General features: G+C 38.5%; 1 protein-coding gene across 4 annotated transcripts in view; it reads right to left on the bottom strand.

The window, feature by feature from the left end:
* RNF145 (ring finger protein 145) overlaps nucleotides 1–17,405 on the bottom strand; it is a 63,755-nt gene that overhangs the window by 34,575 nt on the left and 11,775 nt on the right. For all 4 annotated transcript variants that reach the window (XM_040239497.1, XM_040239498.1, XM_040239496.1 and 1 more), the window contains one exon: nucleotides 13,230–13,338. In XM_040239497.1, the coding sequence (XP_040095431.1) occupies nucleotides 13,230–13,338 (109 nt within the window). The remainder of the gene's footprint in view (nucleotides 1–13,229; nucleotides 13,339–17,405) is intronic.

Raw genomic sequence — 17,405 nt, 5'->3', positions numbered from 1 at the left:
TGGCCGTATTTACTTTTTCCATGAAATTACTTCCTATTAGGCAATCAAGTGGAATTCCTTTAGCATAACACAGTTAACCAAGAAATGATCCTTACATAATCAGCCAGCAAGTACTGCCAAAAATCAAAACTAAAAACTAAAATAAAAATTTTAAACCAATTTTGGGAACAATTGTAAAAATCAATGAATGACTAGGCTTCTTGGGTGATTTAGCTATTCTCCTCTATCACTCTTTGAGGATTATTTCTAACAAATAATGTATTAACAGTCTTTCTACTGACAGAAAAAAACAAATCCTCAAGAGGCATGCTTCTAATGCAGCAGTTGTCAACCAGGTGTGAGTCTGCCCCTGATGGGATATTCTGCAATGTCTGAAAACATTTTTAGTTGTCACAGCTTCAAAGGGTGGAGGAGTGCTCCTGGCACCTAAGTCAAGATGCCTCCAAAACATCCCACAGCACACCGGACAGCCCCCACAACAAAGAACTGCCCAGTCCAGAAGGTCAGTGGTTGAAGCCTTGTTTTAACGTAAAGAGACACAAACACTACACGTGCAAATTACATATAAATATCTGATCAATGTAATTAGTATTTTTAATATAGTTTTAGGATAGAAAGGTAAAGAATGAGAAGTTAATTCTGACGTTTTAAATAAAATACACATGTAAGTACCATTTACATTTATGAAGTCTTTGAAAATGCTATTAAAAGAAACAAATTTATATTTAAAAGAGATCTAACTCTGAGTCCCAATGGTGGCGCTAGTGGTAAAGAATGTGACTACATGAAAGGAGATATAATAGACGTGGGTTCCATCTCGGTCAGGAAGAAGGCATGGCAACCCACTCCAGTATTCTTGCCTGGAGAATACCAGGGAGAGAGGAGCCTGGTGGGCTGCAGTCCACAGGGCTGCAAAGAGTTGGACACGACTGAAGTGACTTAACACGCAGCACACACCTTCTGAGTCCCAGTAGGACCTAGGCCTTTAAAGTCAAGTAATTTCTTTTTGGCCAAAGCGTATCTCTCTCAAATAGATCCAGTTTAAAAAAAGAACCATCAACAATCCATAAGGAGAAAGCAGACTGGTGACTGCTGGAGGGGAAGTGGGGAGGGGAATGGAAATGAGTACTCAAGAGTTGCAGGTTTTATTCTAGGGGGACGAAATGTTTTGAAATTAGATAATGGTGACAGTTGCACAGCATTAGGATCGCACTGTATGCCACTAACCTATTCACTTTAAAAGGTTAAATCTGTTACATGAACTTCACCTCTACAAAGAAGGCAAGCCTGAAGGAGCACCAATTGCAAGCAGGAGAAAAGCCAGAAGATTGCCCAAGAGGACCTCAGTCCCAGGAGCTCTGTCTTGGTGAGGGCGGGGGAAGCAGACTGCAGAGTTGGGTTTCCTGTCATGTTTTCTCCCACGTTTGCTTTTGTCATCATATTATTGGTGTTTCATAATAAAACTCAGCAAAGTCAACATTATCAAGAATTTTTACTGCTGAGACATTTGCTAATTGTTTGCGTATTATTTCCAAGCCTACTTCAGTTTATCCTCTTTTTAAAAGCCTCTTTGTTTTTCCTTAGTCTATTATCCAAAATTCTAATTTCACATAGCAAAACTTCTAAGGCAAATTAACATTTTTCACACTTTTTTATTTTAACTCAAAAGGAATCTGCTGTATACCTGTGTTGCTAGCACACTGGCAGGTCTTGAAAATGCTGCAGTAGACAAGAAAAACACAGTTGTGAGGATGAAGCACACAAGCCAGGAAAGAAGAGACACATAACACTTATCCTCACAATTATTTAATTATAATCGTGACAAACGCTGGAAGAAAAGAATACAGAATGTTGTCATGGTTTTTGAAAATTTAATTTTTATATTCACAGCCCTGTTTATTAAATAATTATCTTTTATTATCTTCACTTCTAGATTTATACTTTCTATTTAGCTTGCTTTTTCTCTCTCATTCTATTTCATAAGATTATTATAATGGGTTTAACGCAACAGTTTCCTTTTCTTTTAACCTACTCTATATTCCTTTGGTTGTTTTGGTGTTTTTTAAGTCTCCTCTCAACTTTCTAATTCTTTATATGATTTCCTTTTTGGTTCTTTCTCTTTTTCCATGTTTCACTACTCTGTGCTCTGTTGAGATTAGAGGACCCTAGGCAATGTCTCAAGCTCGTACTCGGTCACTAAACTGTGTCTGACTCTTTTGTGACCCCATGGACTGGAGCCCGCCAGGCTCCTTTGTCCACTGGATTTCCCAGGCAACAATACTGGAGTGGGTTGCCATTTCCTTCTTCAGTGGATCTTCTCAATCCAGGGATCGAATCTGTGTCTCCTGCATTCGCAGGCGAGTTCTTTACCACTGCGCCACCAGGGAAGCACTACAAGGGAGGTCTACATTTCAGAATAATCACCACCTTTAGGCCACAATGACAACACTCGGATGTTAAGCAGTTCCCGCCCTACTAGCTCTCCCAACTTTACCCTCTTGAATAGCTCTCTCAATGCTTCAATCTCCTTCAAGGACTGCCCGACCTGTGCAATCGTCCTTCCCCAGAAATTAACATCTTCCCTAGGCACCTTAGACCCTCTCTCCTTTGCTCAGCTCCCCTCTCTCAAAGACAGCCTTCAGAACCTCTCTGTTTGGCTGACTCATCAATAAGCCCCACTTCAATAAAGACAGCCAGGACCAGAAAGCCTGTAGTCCCTCTTGGGGACAGCTGAGCTTAGCTTGCCAGAGCCAGGGCTGTGACTTTGGTGGGGACTAAACAGGTCTTGCCAAACAGCCACTACTGAGCTGTCTCTTCTGAGAGAAGAATCTGGGCACTGTCTCCCAAACTATTATTACAGAAAAACTGGAAGAAGAAATAAAACAAAAATCAAAAAACAAAACATTAACAAAGATCTCTACATCTAAGTTACATACAACTTCAGGACATCTCATGCTGGCAATGAAAACTCTTGGTTATTACTCAGTCTCAACAGAGTGGGTCACTTACAACATTAAGAAACACAACGGTAAGCCTAAAGAAGGATTCAGAGAAGGAATTATCCAAAATTCCTTGAGTCACTTTAGGCCAAAATTTAGTCTGAGGCAAGAGTCATGAAATTCAGATTTTTAACAGAATTTTAAACCTAAAAATTTTAAGACTGAATCAAAGGAGAAGTTCAAAAGTAGAATTAGAATTTTCCAATTTAAAGATTTAAAGAACAGAATGTATTAAGTTGGTCAGAAGCAAGAATTACTGTTTTCTACTTGTAACTGAGTAGTATCTTCCCCTTAAACCACTTTTTTCACTTATACAACTTATGCAATGCTGACAATTAACACAGAGCACCAATAAACTGAACACTTTGAAAACCCACTTCTCTACATTCCCCATGGTAACCTTCTTTCTTGTGGTTACAACTGTTTTGGGGAATAAGCAATGTGTAACACAGAGTCGGACACGACTGAAGCGACTTAGCAGCAGCAGCAGCAGCAAGATGTATACCAAGAACCCCAAGGATGGCTTACAACTGGAAAAGTTTCTGCTATAAATAGAAGCATAAGAGTTATAGAAAACAAATAATAACAACAAAACCTACGAGCTTATCAATTCATCAGCAGATCAAAAGACCTTTCTTTCTAAGTCTCTTAAGCAACCTGGTTGGGTCGCTGGACAACCGAGAACAATCTGCACATTCTGACCACTTAAAGCTTCCAAAGAGTAATAATTCCGAAGAAACCTAATCTATTTGTACACAGAACAAAGCGGTGAGCCCTCCAAGTTGTCTTTCGCAATGTGTACAAACAAAAGGCACTGCTCACTTAATCACTGGATGGCCAAGGAATTACCCTGAGATGTTTAAACACTGTGATCTGAGTACCTATCACACCCTAAGCAGTGAATAGCAATTTAAGAGTTCATTTCCCCAGGGATTTAGTATTTAAATCTTCTCTGCTACAAGGCCACCCTGCTTCTTTCTTTACCTTCTGACTACCTGCTAAATATTTAGTGCCTGGATCTGATAATGTCCAAAAGAAGAAAACATATCACACATTGAAATGGGTCAATTGTATTCCTTTCAAAAGTAAAAGCTAAATGTATAGTGAAAAACGTCACTTTTCAGTTCTGTTACCTAACAGCAGTAGTTGTCAGCTGGAAAAATTTTATTCCCCATGTCGTAACATTTGGCAATTAGGGATAGTTTCTGGTTTTACAATTGTGAGGAAGGGGTGCTCTGCAGTCTGTGAGCAGAGACGCAGTATTGACAACATCCTGTAATGCACATGACTGCCTCACAACAAATAACCCAGCCCAACATGCTAACAGGTCCAATACAAAGAAACCCTCATCTGTAGCTTTGAATGACACAAGCTTTCCTAAAACGGAGGGCTAGTTATCTGTATGAGACATATAAGTAACTTCTGGGAAAGTTTTACATTTGAAATCAGTGAAGAAAGCTGAGCGCCGAAAATTGATGCTTTTGAACTGTGGTGTTGGAGAAGAATCCTGAGAGTCCCTTGGACTGCAAGGAAATCCAACCAGTCCATTCTGAAGGAGATCAGCCCTAGGATTTCTTTGGAAGGAATGATGCTAAAGCTGAAACTCCAGTACTTTGGCCACCTCATGCGAAGAGTTGACTCATTGGAAAAGACTCTGATGCTGGGAGGGACTGGGGGCAGGAGAAGGGGACGACTGAGGATGAGATGGCTGGATGGCGTCATGGACTGGATAGACATGAGTCCGCGTGAACTCCGGGAGCTGGTGATGGACGGGGAGGCCTGGCGTGCTGAGATTCATGGGGTTGCAAAGAGTTGGACACGACTGAGCGACTGAACTGAATTGAACTGAACTGATACACTGAAGACAAGGATGGAAGAGAATAAACTTTTATTGTTTGACTCCAACACATACACTTACAAAATTGATGCACTGGTTCATAAACCTAACAATAAAACAAGGAATTTAAAAATAATGAAGTTTTAAAAGTTTTAGAAAAAAACACTTAACTGTGGAGGTAAACCATCAAAACATCCTGACAGGAATCATCCTATCAGTTTGTAAAGTTTCTCTTTTTCCACAATAGTGCTGGAGAGTCTCAATTTTAAAATAGGATTGGTACTGGAAAATATATTCCTTAGCGGTCCCCAACCTTTTTGACACCAGAGGCTGATTTTATGGAAGACAATTTTTCCATGGACCAGGGGTAGGGTGATGATTTCAGGATGATTCAAGCACATTATATTTATTGTGCATTGTATTTCTAATTTAACACTGCCGCTAATCTGACAGGAGGTACTGGTCTATAGCCTGGAAGTTGGGGACCCCTGCCTTAGACCACTCAAAATGAAAAGCATAGCTTAGAACTTTAAGAATTAAAGAAGCTGACATTTATCAAATTCTAATGAGTTCAATTTGAATAATAATATTAAATTTTATACTGAGCCCATGGGATTTTCTAAAGTTTAATTTTTCTGAAATGAAAGTTACATCCATTTTGTCTTTTATTAATTTTTATTAGAATGTAGTTATCTTACAGTGTTATGTTAGTTTCTGCTGTACAGCAAAGTGAATCAGTTATACATACATACATACATACATACATATATATATATACACACACATATACACACTCTCTTAGAGTCCCTTCCCATTTAGGTAACCACAGAGCACTGAGTAGCATTCCCTGTGCTATTCAGTAGGTTTTCATGAATTATCCATTTTATACAAGGTAGTGTATATATGTGAGTCCCAATCTCCCAATTCTATCCCCCACACACCTTCCCCTCTTGGTAATCATGTTGATTTTCTACATCTGTGACTATTTTTCCTTTGCAAATAAGTTTACTTGTACAATTTTTTAGATTCCACATATAATGAGTATTATACAGTTTATAACCATTTTATAGACATATTCTAAACACTGAAGAAGAATCAGCTTCATTGTGTGAATTAAAGGCATACCTTATAGATACTGTGCGTTCAGTTCCAGACTACCACAATACAGTGGATACCACAACAAAGTGAACCACATGAATTTTGGGGTTTCTTGGTGCATATAAAAGTTATGTTACACGACACTGTAGTCTAAGAGTGCCATAGCCTTATGTCTAAAATATATGTACATACCTTAATTTTAAAAATGCTTACCATCATATGAGCCTTCAGAAAGGCATAATCTTTTTGCTGGGACTTCCCTGGCAGTCCAGTAGTTAAGACTCTTCACTTCCACAGCAGGGTGGATCCCTGGCGGAGAACTAGGATTCTACATGACACGTGCATGGCCAAAAAAGAAATCTCTTTGCTGATCGAGGGTTTTGACTCAATGTTGACAGCTGCTAACTGATCACATTGGTGGTTGCTCAAGGCTGGGGTGACTGGCAATGTCTTACGATGACAAAGAAGTGTGCCACACTGAGTGAATCTTCCTTTCCTGAAGCATTTCTCCATAGCATGCAATGCTGTTTGAAAGCATTTTACTGACAGTAGAACTTCTTTCAAAATTACAGTCAATTCTTTCAAACTCTGTCAGAGCTTTATCAGTTAAGTTTATGTAATATACAATATTCTAAATCCTTTGTTGTCATTTCAACACTTTTCACAGCATCTTCACCAACAGTAGATTCTATCTCAAAAAACCACTTTCTTTGTTCATCCATAGGAAGCAGCTTCTCATCTGCTAGAAAGTTTCTGTTGTGATACTGCAGCAATTCAGTCACATCTTCAGGCTCCACCTCTAGTTCTCTTGCTGTTTCCACCACATTTGTAGTGACTCCCTCCACAGAAGACTTGAACCCCTCAAACTCATCCATGAGGGTTAGAATCATCCTCTGGGCTCTTGCTAGTATTGCTATTTTGACTTCTTCCCATGAATCACAGATGTTCTTAATGGTATCTGGAATGGTGAATCTTTCCCAAAAGGTTTTCAATTTACTTTGCCCAGATCTATCAGAGGACTCACTATCTACAGCAGCTATAGCCTTATGAGATATATTTCTTAAATGATAACACTTGAAAATGAAAATCAAAATTACTCCTTGATCTATGGGTTGCAGAAATGATATTGTATCAGCAGGCATGAAAACATTCAAATTTGTTATACATCTGACAGAGCTCTTGGGCAAGCAAATGCATCGTCAATGAGCAGTAATATTACAAAAGAAATCATTTTTCCTGAGAAGTAAGTCTCAACAGTGAGCTTAAAATATTCAACAAACCATGTTGTAAACAGTTATGGTGTCATCCAGGTTTTGTTGTTCCATTTACAGCATACAGGTAGAGTAGAGCTTAGCATAATTCTTAAGGTCTTAGGATTTTCATAACAGCTAGAGCACTAGCTTCAACAAGTCACCAGCTGCATTAGCCCCAGAGTCAGCCTGTCCTTTGAAGCTTTGAAGCCCAGCACTGACTTCTCTTCTCTAGGTACAAAGTCCATTTTCTGCCAGCAGAACACTGTTTTGTCTATACTGAAAATCTGTTCTTTATTGTTCAGTTCAGTTGCTAGTCGAGTCTGACTCTTTGTGACCCCAAGGACTGCAGCACATCAGGCTTCCCTGTCCATCACCAACTCCCAGAGCTTACTTAAGCTCATGTCCATTGAGTCGGTGATGCCATCCAACCATCTCATCCTCTGTCATCCCCTTCTCCTCTCGCCTTCAATCATTCCCAGCATCAGGGTCTTTTCAAATGAGTCATTTCCTCCCATCAGGTGGCCAAAGTACTGGAGTTTCAGCTTCAGCATCAGTCCTTCCAATGAATATTCAGGAATAATCTCCTTTAGGATGGACTGGTTGGATCTCCTTGCAGTCCAAAAGACTCTCAAGAGTCTTCTCCAATACCACAGTTCAGAAGCATCAATTCTTCAGTGTAGCCACCTTCATTAATGATCTTACTAGATCATCTAGATAACTTGCTGCAGCTTCTACATCAGCACGTCCTGCTGTACCTTGTACCTTTATGTGATGAAGATGGCTTCTTTCCTTAAAGCTCATGAAACAACCTCTGCTAGCTTCAAACTTCTCTTAGGCAGCTTCCTCACCTCTCTCAGCCTTCATGGAATTAAAAAGAATTAGGGCCTTGCTCTGGCCCTGGTTTAACGGAATGTTGTAGCTGGTTTGATCTTCTATCCAGATCACTAAAACTTTCTCCACATCAGCAATAAAGCTGTTCACCTTTCTTATCATTCTTGTGTTCACTGAAGTAGTACTTTAACTTCCTTCAAGAACTTTTCCACCATATTCACAACTGGGCTAAGTGTTTGGCACAAGTGGCCTAACACTCAGCCAATCTCAGCTTTCAACATGCCTTCTTCATTAAGTTAAATCATTTCTGCCACTGCTGCTGCTAAGTCGCTTCAGTCGTGTCCGACTCTGTGCGACCCCAGAGACGGCAGCCCACCAGGCTCCCCCATCCCTGGGATTCTCCAGGCAAGAACACTGGAGTGGGTTGCCATTTCTTTCTCCAATGCATGAAAGTGAAAAGTGAAAGTTGCTCAGTCGTGTCCAACTTAGCAACCGCATGGCCTGCAGCCTACCAGGCTCCTCCGTCCATGGGATTTTCCAGGCAAGAGTACTGGAGTGGGGTGCCATTGCTTTCTCTGTAAATCATTTCTAGCTTTTGCTTTAAAACGAGAGACACGACTCTTCACTTGAACACTTCCTGCATGGTTATTAATTGGTCTAATTTCAATATTAGTGTGTCACAGGAAATAGGGAGACCCAAGGAGCAGGAGAGAGATGTGGGACAGCCAGTCAGTGGAGCAGTTAGTACACACACAGCCTTTGTTAAGTTTGCCATGTTATATAGGTGCAGTTTGTGATGCCCCCAAAACAATGACAATAGTAACATCAAAAATCACTGATCGTAGATCACCATAACAAATACAGTAATAATGAAAAAAGTTTGAAATATTGCAAGAATTTCCAAAACCTGACCAGGACTGGGAGTGAGCAAGCCCGGTCAGAAACATGACAGGATGGATTTGGTTGGTACAAGGTTGCCGCAAACCTTCAATCTGTAAAAAGTGCAGTATCTGCAAATCACAACAAAGAGAAGCCTAACAAAACAAGGTATGCCTGTATATGAATTAAAGAAAAGAGAGACCTAGCTTTTCAAGAGTACGAAATTTTCTGTTTAAGGAATTAATATTTGCAAATGTCTTTTTCTACAACCAATTTTTGAAGTATCAAATGAATTATTTAAAATATCCAAGTATTGACTTCCCTTCTCAGGACCATACTATACTCTGCTTTGATATAACTAGACTAGAGTGATACGGAAAATATCTGTAAATCATGTAAGTGATAAGGGACTTCTACCTAGAATACATAAAGAATTCCTACAACTCAATTTTTTTAAAAAAGACAACCAATCAAATAATGGATAAAGAACCTGAATAAACATCTCTCCGAGGAAAATTCACAAAGGGTTAATGAACGTATGAAATATGCTCAACATCATTAGCCATTAGTGAAATGCAAATCAAAACCACAATGAAATCCCACTCCACACTTACTATGATGGCTATACTGAAAATGACAGAGATCAACAAGTATTAGCAAGGATGGAGAGAAACTGGAACCCTCATACCCTGCTGGTAGAAATATAATAGTGCAGCCACTTTAGAAAGCAGTCTAGTAGTTCCTCAAAAGTTTAAACATATTATATGATCCAGCAATCCCAATCCAATGTATAAGCAATGCTCCTCCCTATAATAAGTATGTCCACACAAAACCATAAATGTTCACAGTGGTATTCTAACAGGCAACAAGGCAGAAACAACTGAAATGTCCATCAATGGATGAATGGATAAACAAAATTTCATACCATAAAATATGATTTCTACAGAAAAATGAAGTCCTGATACACACTACAGCATGGATGAGCCTTGAAAACATGCTAAGTGAAAGAAGTTAGGCATAAAGGACCACATACTGTACAATTCAATGTACATGAAATGTCCAGAATGGGCCAACCCGTAAAGACAGAAAACACAAAACAGACTGACGCGCCTATGGCTGCGGGGAGGGGGTGGTAGGAAATTGGGAGTGACTGCTGATGGGTACAGAGCTTCTTTCTGGAGTTATCAAAATGTTTTAAAACCAATTGTGGTGATGCTTTACACAGTTCTCTGAATGTATTCAAAACCACTGAGCTGTATACTTTGAATAGGTATGTGAATTATATCTTAATAAAGTCATTTTCTTTAAAGATACTTGTTTATGAAGCTCCCACATGAAATATGAACTATTTTTAAGCTTTTTAAAACTAAAAAATTCAGCCTTAAGACTCTATGAGATTGGCCAGGACTCAATATTTATTAAACATTGACATTTTATTAATGATTCAAGAATTAACATATCTTTGCTAAACTTTTTGAGATAGTACCATATAGTGTAAATTACACTAGAAAGAAAAACACTAAAATATGCCACAACTTAAAATTTGTTAGTTTAATATCAAAACCAACTCCATCTGATAGGCACTATCTTACTTGATAGTTTCAAAGAAATAACTTGCCATGGTAACATATTTCCTAAGTAGGGAAACTATTTCATACCCTACTAAAGCTAAAACTAATTTTCTTTCCATTATCCATGCACTCTCCCGAAAATTGAACTAAAAATCGAAAACTTGGATTGAAGTTAAAGTCTGGGATCATCCCCTCCTAACTGTTTGCACATTTCAGTTCTTTCACCTGTAAATCTCAAAGGACTATAGTAAGAATCAAAATAACATAAAAAAATAAGAAATGTTTTTGTACACTGTAAAATTTTGTTACAATTCCTTTTACTATTTAAAATAGATACAAATGTTCTGATAATGAAAATAGACTTTAAATACTGGTAAAAATATTCCCATAAACTAAAAGTAGTAAGTCAAAATTGCTAAAGAAGAATGGTTAGAGAAAGGCTTTTCTTAATCTCTGACACTGCAGGGTCCCCTTTAACCCTACATGATAGAATTTTGACCTCTCTAGAGAAGCCTGGATGATGATACTGCAGATGAAATTACAGCTACATGGTTTCAGCAATCACTGAACCACACAGAAACCAAAAAAACCATAAAGGGAAAGAGCAGGTTCATTGCTTTTTCACCCAAATTATAGTAACAAATAAAATTAATTTTAATAGCTCTGCCTTCAACTTTGAGATTTCTTTGACTGATCATCAAAATCCTATCAACTCTAAAAAGCTATCGTTAACACAGCTACAGCATGAAATACTCTTCCATGAAAAAAACATTTTTTAAAGATTAACAACACAGGAAAATGCTTATAAAACATTGCTGCATAATAAAAATGAGACATAATACAGTAAGTTAAAATCCACTGAGCCCTTACAACATGTCAGAAATTGTGCTGAGTTTAACATGCTTAATCATAATAAATCCTTATAACAGCTCCTTAAAATACTATTAGCATTTTACAGGTGAAGAAACTGAAATGAATCTTTCTGATAAATGACACTAAGGTTACAGAGCAGTAAATAAGAAACAGAGGATTTGAATCTATCCAATTCTCATCCACTTTTCCAAATGGCATTCTTAGGTTCCCAGGAACTTATTTACACACTAAAGTGGTGACTCAGGAGCCTACATTCTTAACTACTGCATTATACCCCATACATATCATTTTTCTTTAAAAATGTATAAATGAAGATAGGGAAGTGTCTTCACCTTAAGCTTGAGCTGAGATTCAGAAGTGTCTAGGTAAGACCATAGGAATAAATTCTGTCACGGTTTGGGGCTAGTGGAATGGTCCTTCCCATTCCCTGGAATGGGAAGGACCGACCCTCTTGTGTGAGTTAATACTGGCTCTTGGACTTCTAGTCTAGGTTCAATGGAGAAAGATGCTAAGGGAAAAGGCTTAAGTTGTTCCTGTGAAGGAGGCTAAGTGCACAGGGACAATATTTGCATGATACAAAATCAGAAAAGTCAGCGTCTCCACTTTTGAGTGAAGAGCTGGATCTGAAACACTGAGACAATTACAGAAATGCAGCACCACTCTTGCAGCTCCGTATTTTGAAATTCTGACATTTAAGGACATTGCCTGGGCAAGGATAGCAGCAGACCTCCCCACCTCCAAGTACCATTCTGACCAGGGAATCAACCAGATAGGAACAGGAGAAGGAGGTGAGAAGACTGAGTTTCTGGGGCCCTCAAGACATAACTAGATGAAATAAGGAAGATGGAGGTCTTGCTTCCACAAAAGGGACCAAGAGTCGGTGACTGTTAGTAATTTTCACTCTTTTGTATCCGCTGAAGTGGTGAAAACTGGAGGTTATTAAAAAACTGGAAGAAAATAACAGAATTCTAACAGGTTTGTCACATGGTGATATAATTTCAGGTGATTGCTACTGCCTTTAAATTTTCTGTATTAACTGCCTACAGCAATCAGTGTAATTTTATAATCATGGGGGGAAAAAGGTTTTTAAAAAGTCAACCAATCAGTTCCAGTAATATAAAAATGCTATTTCTAAGATTAAATTTCAAGCCTACACCAAAATCTGTTTCAAACCTCTAGAAAATTACATTCTGTTATATATGTAAAGTAATTGCCACTCTTCTTATAACTCGGAGTACATTTTGTTACAGTTATACATTTCAATCAAAACAAAAGAAATATTATACCCACAAAATTTATTATACCCCACTACATTTATGGTATAGGTTCTTGGTATACTTGTAATTTATTATTATTGTTTCAAGATTGGAAGCTCATATTCTTTTGGCAGACTAGTCTTCAAATTTAGGACGAGCAGACCAAGACAAATAGATGTTCTGACCTATAAAATTAACCTCATGAAATGTTTATATCAATCATCGATCATATACAAGGTCACACCTTACACTGATTCTCATGCGTCATAAAGTAACTTCCTAAAATAATGAAAGCAATGAAATCCATTAATTGCTATAGTTCCTGCAGCCTGTCTTTGGAAATTTCTTTTCTCAGGTTATATAGAAAAGCTCATGGGTATTTTTGTAAACATACCTTTATGGTCCATTTCATAGTAAGACCATTTGTAAAAGCAGAAATAAAATCTGAGACACAACCCCAGCTACTAATCCTGTATGATATTTATTTAGAAAACAAGTACAGTTAAAAAAAAAAAATGTTTGGGATACCTATCAAAGCCTCAGCTTCCTAACAGTGTTCATGAAAAGTATGTTACTGGTAAAGGAAAACTTTAAATTCAGTCATAGATTTTAAAAATGGGTCACCTTCTTACCTGGAGATTTGATGTCCAGCATAGAGGAGCAGGGCCGTCAAAAAATATAGATAAAGCTGAACCAGATGCTGCCTGGGCAAGGTTAGTAGCACAACACTCAAGATATAACCTGTAGTAGAAATGAAGAGAGATATAAATAAAATTCGATTCTAATTTAGTCTTCCAGTTAATTACACTAATAAAAGGAGCTTGAAGTAAATTACTTTCCAATTAGGTTTCAACAACTTTCAGGTTTTTTACTTCACTACCAAAGCAAGCTTAGCATAGTAAAACCACTTGGATTTTTCTATGGAAAATATAAAGCATTTTTCACTTCCTTTGTAAGGTTTCTCTACTTTAAAATTGAATATATCACACAAAAGTACAACAGGATTCTCCTCCTCAATTCCCTTTCCTTGTCTCCTTGTTTCTTCTCCACCAGCTGCCTCAGTGTCTAGCCCCAGAGGAGGAACAGGGGGTCTTACTGTCCCTCTACCACCGCATCTGTGGTGTGACTCAGGTCTTATTTCTCCAACTCCAAAAGACCCTCTATCTTCTATGCCTTCAATCACTCCTCTGACACCATCCTCATCTCTCAAAGAACGTGCAGGGCTCTTTTCCCCAGTCGTAAAGAAAAACTCGTCACCACACCCATTTTCTCCTTTTCCTGTTACCTTTCTTTCATTCCAGTGACAAATGTTGTAAACTATCTGTACCGAAGCCTCTAATTTCTATTATTCCCTCTTTACCCTTTACAATCTTAGATCCTCTACAAACCCCGGTTTGCTTTCTCTAAAGAAACTTGGAAGTTAACAATTACCTATGAAATAGGAGTCAAATCTAAGACTCATATTTAAGTCAAATCTAAGACTCCTATTTAAATCCTTGCCCCAGCACCTGAAGCAACAACTACCCTCAAATCTATTATTCTTTGGCTCTGTGAGATGGACTTCCATTTACCCTTTAAATAATTCTCCCCTCTATTTTCTTTTCACCCTTCTCAAGTGAACATAGGAAATCCAGTTTCTGAATAACTTCTACTCTTTATGTAAGTATCTAACTCAAAGAATCTATTTTCCTGCTTCAAATCACCATTCTAGATGATACAACAGTAGTTCTGAGAACCTACTACATAAGCATAAAAACCTTAATCATTTCCTCTTCTAAGTAGACAATTATAGCTCATGATGTCTGAGATAAAGTCCACTTAAATGTTCCCATACAGGAGTATAAACTGAGCTCCCGTCCTCCTCCCTCAACCGGCTGGCTCACCTCCCCCTCCATTCACTCTGACTCAAACCTGAGTCACCTGTGATCACCCAGTCCCACTGAGTCTCTCATCTGTTCCCCTCCTTTCCAGTCCCTATGCCCCTACCTAACCCTTTCTGTAATACAATAATGTATGCTGACTGCTATTTATCTTTCAGTCTCTTCCCCTCCTCATCCATCCTATGCTTTGTTACCAGGGTAATAGTCTCAAAACCATCACTTTCATTTAGACAACCCCCACTCTAAAACTTTCAGAAGTTTTAAAGCATCTGCCTGCAATGCAGGAGACCAGGTTCGATCCCTGGGTTGGGAAGATCCCCTGGAGAAGGGAATAGCTACCCACTCCAGTATTCTTGCCTGGAGAATTCCATGGACAGAGGAGCCTGACGAGCTACAGTCCACAGCGTCACAAACAGACACAACTGAGCAACTAACACTTTAACCTCTCAGTGTTACGTTAAACATCTTGCAAAAATCTGGCCCTGGCTTATTGTCCTCTCATGAATGAGTCTTCATTAGGGCACAGACATCCCATCTTAGCACCTAATGTGTCCCTCATGCTGAATCGATCATGCCTAAAGTTAAAGCAACAGGAGCTGTGCTAAGCACTACATATTTTCCACATATCCTAACTTTAAGAATCATCCAAGGGAAGCCAGAGATACATATTTCTATTTGCTTTTCATTTTGTAAAATAATTTCCTCCAATTAATTTTGTTAATCTCCTTCTCATAGGACTTAAGAAGTATTTAAAAGGATGTTTATTATATTTAGCAAGCATTTCCACTGTTTGTGGCTGAAGGATTTTCTAATCAGTCTACTTATTGCATGAAACGTTTAATAAACTATCATTTTCCTTTCTAGATATCCTTATCTTTCCCTTCTCCTGTGTAGCTCATAAAATCAGCTGCCAAATTCTCTAGACTGAACATATTCATTTCAATCTTTCAATTATTCAGTCATTCAATCAATCAACATTAGTATGTGTAAAGTATGATCCAGATGCACTGGTGGCCATGGAAAATCCAAGAAGAAAAAATAAAGAAATCACAGTCTCATGAAAAAACAAACAAGGACAAAAGTGTGATACATCCTTGGTAGTTTCATAAGCAAAAATTAAAAGAGCCATAGTTAGGTGATTGTTTGACCTGGACCTCAAAGGGTAAATGGATCTTTACCAGGCTAAGAGAAAGGAGAAACATTCTAAGAGAACAGCAACAGCAGGTCTGAAAGCCACAGAAGTACAAAGGAAATTTTCAGGAGACAGGAAACTGCAGACCAGACTAGATTTTGGTGTAAGTAGAAAGAGTATTAGGAGGGTACTGGGAGATGCTGCTGACAGAGCTCGTGGCTCAGACAGTAAAGAAACCAGGAGACCCAGGTTTGGTTTTTGGGTCGGGAAGATTCCCCTGGAGAAGGGCATGACTACCCACTCCAGTATTCTTGCCTGCAGAATACCATGGATAGAGGAATCTGGCAGGCTACACCCCATGGGGTCACAAACAGTCGGACATGACTGAGTGACTAACTCTAACTAATTTAGGATGAGATGGCTGGACGGCATCACGATGCAATGAACATGAACTTGGGCAAACTCCAGGAGATGGTGAGGGACAGGGAGGCCTGGTGTGCTGCAGTCCATGGGGTCGTAAAGAGTCGGACATGACTGGGTGACTGAAAAACAATAATTAAGGAGTTTAGCCTGGGCTTATGTTCTCAGATCCTTTAAATATCATATAGGTGAAGTAAGAAAATGAAAAACAAAACGGTAACAAAAACCCTATGGTTCACCTATATGCCCATTTTCACATTCCAGTGAAAAAATAAGTGTGATAAAATACATTGCACAAGAAGATTTTTGAGAGATTATGAATACTTATGCTGATGTATTAAGAGCTATATGACTAAAATAATCTGAACTACAATAAACAGCTGATCCTCAAACAATGCAGGGATCAGGGGCACAAAGCCCTCCTCATGGTATAAAACCTGAGTATAACTTTACAGTCAGCCCTCTAAATCTACAGAGTTCAAGGGTCAACTGTAAACATCGTCTAATTAGTTGAAAAATACAGAACTACTGCTGATTAAAATATGCATCATTATTCAGACTACAGGATTAACTGAACCAAACAAAACAAACTAAATTGGTAATGATGAACCTTTGTTGTTGTTCATTTGCTAAGTCATGTCTGACTCTGCAATCCCATGAACTGCACCATGCCAGGCTTCCCTGTCCTTCATTATCTCTAGGAGTTTGGTCAAACTCGTGTCCATTGAGTCAGTGATGCCATCCAACCATCTCATCCTCTGCCCTCCCTATGATAAAGCTAACTCAACAGTAATTTTAAAAAGCAAGACTACCAGCATTTAAAAATAATGATCTGCTTAAAATAACATTGGTGAACTTTCCTAACGAAATACAAGAATTTCTGCTATTTAAAGGGTTATTTTAGTAGTGGAGAGAAAAAAAAATGAGGACATGGAATAAAATAGTAGCTTTGGATATGAAGTTGGCAGGGCCATGTATGGGGTCGCAAAGAGTTGGACACGACTGAGCGACTGAACTGAACTGAACTGAACTGATACTTAAATAGGTCTTAATGGTAATCTACTGGTGAATGGTTGAGAAAAAGGAAGTGAAGATGATTCTGATGTCTCCAGCATGGGTAACTGAAAGGATGGCTTTGCTACGAAGACAGGAAATACATAAGAGGGCAGAGGCCTGAGGTTAAGTAAAGGTGATGAGATAAGTGATAAGTTGAGGTGCTTGTAAAATATTTAGGTTGAGACAGCTAATGATAGTTAGAAATCATTTATTCATCACCAGGCACTAGTTAGGTACTGATAATACTGAGATAATAGACAACACCATTTCTACCTTAAGGGAGCTAACTATCTAGTTGGGAAGATAGCTAGGCTTATGGA

The sequence above is a fragment of the Oryx dammah genome, unplaced genomic scaffold (genome assembly GCF_014754425.2).
Source record: "Oryx dammah isolate SB20612 unplaced genomic scaffold, SCBI_Odam_1.1 HiC_scaffold_5, whole genome shotgun sequence".
In the NCBI taxonomy this organism is placed as follows: domain Eukaryota; kingdom Metazoa; phylum Chordata; class Mammalia; order Artiodactyla; family Bovidae; genus Oryx; species Oryx dammah.
This window is presented reverse-complemented; position numbering and strand designations above follow the sequence as displayed.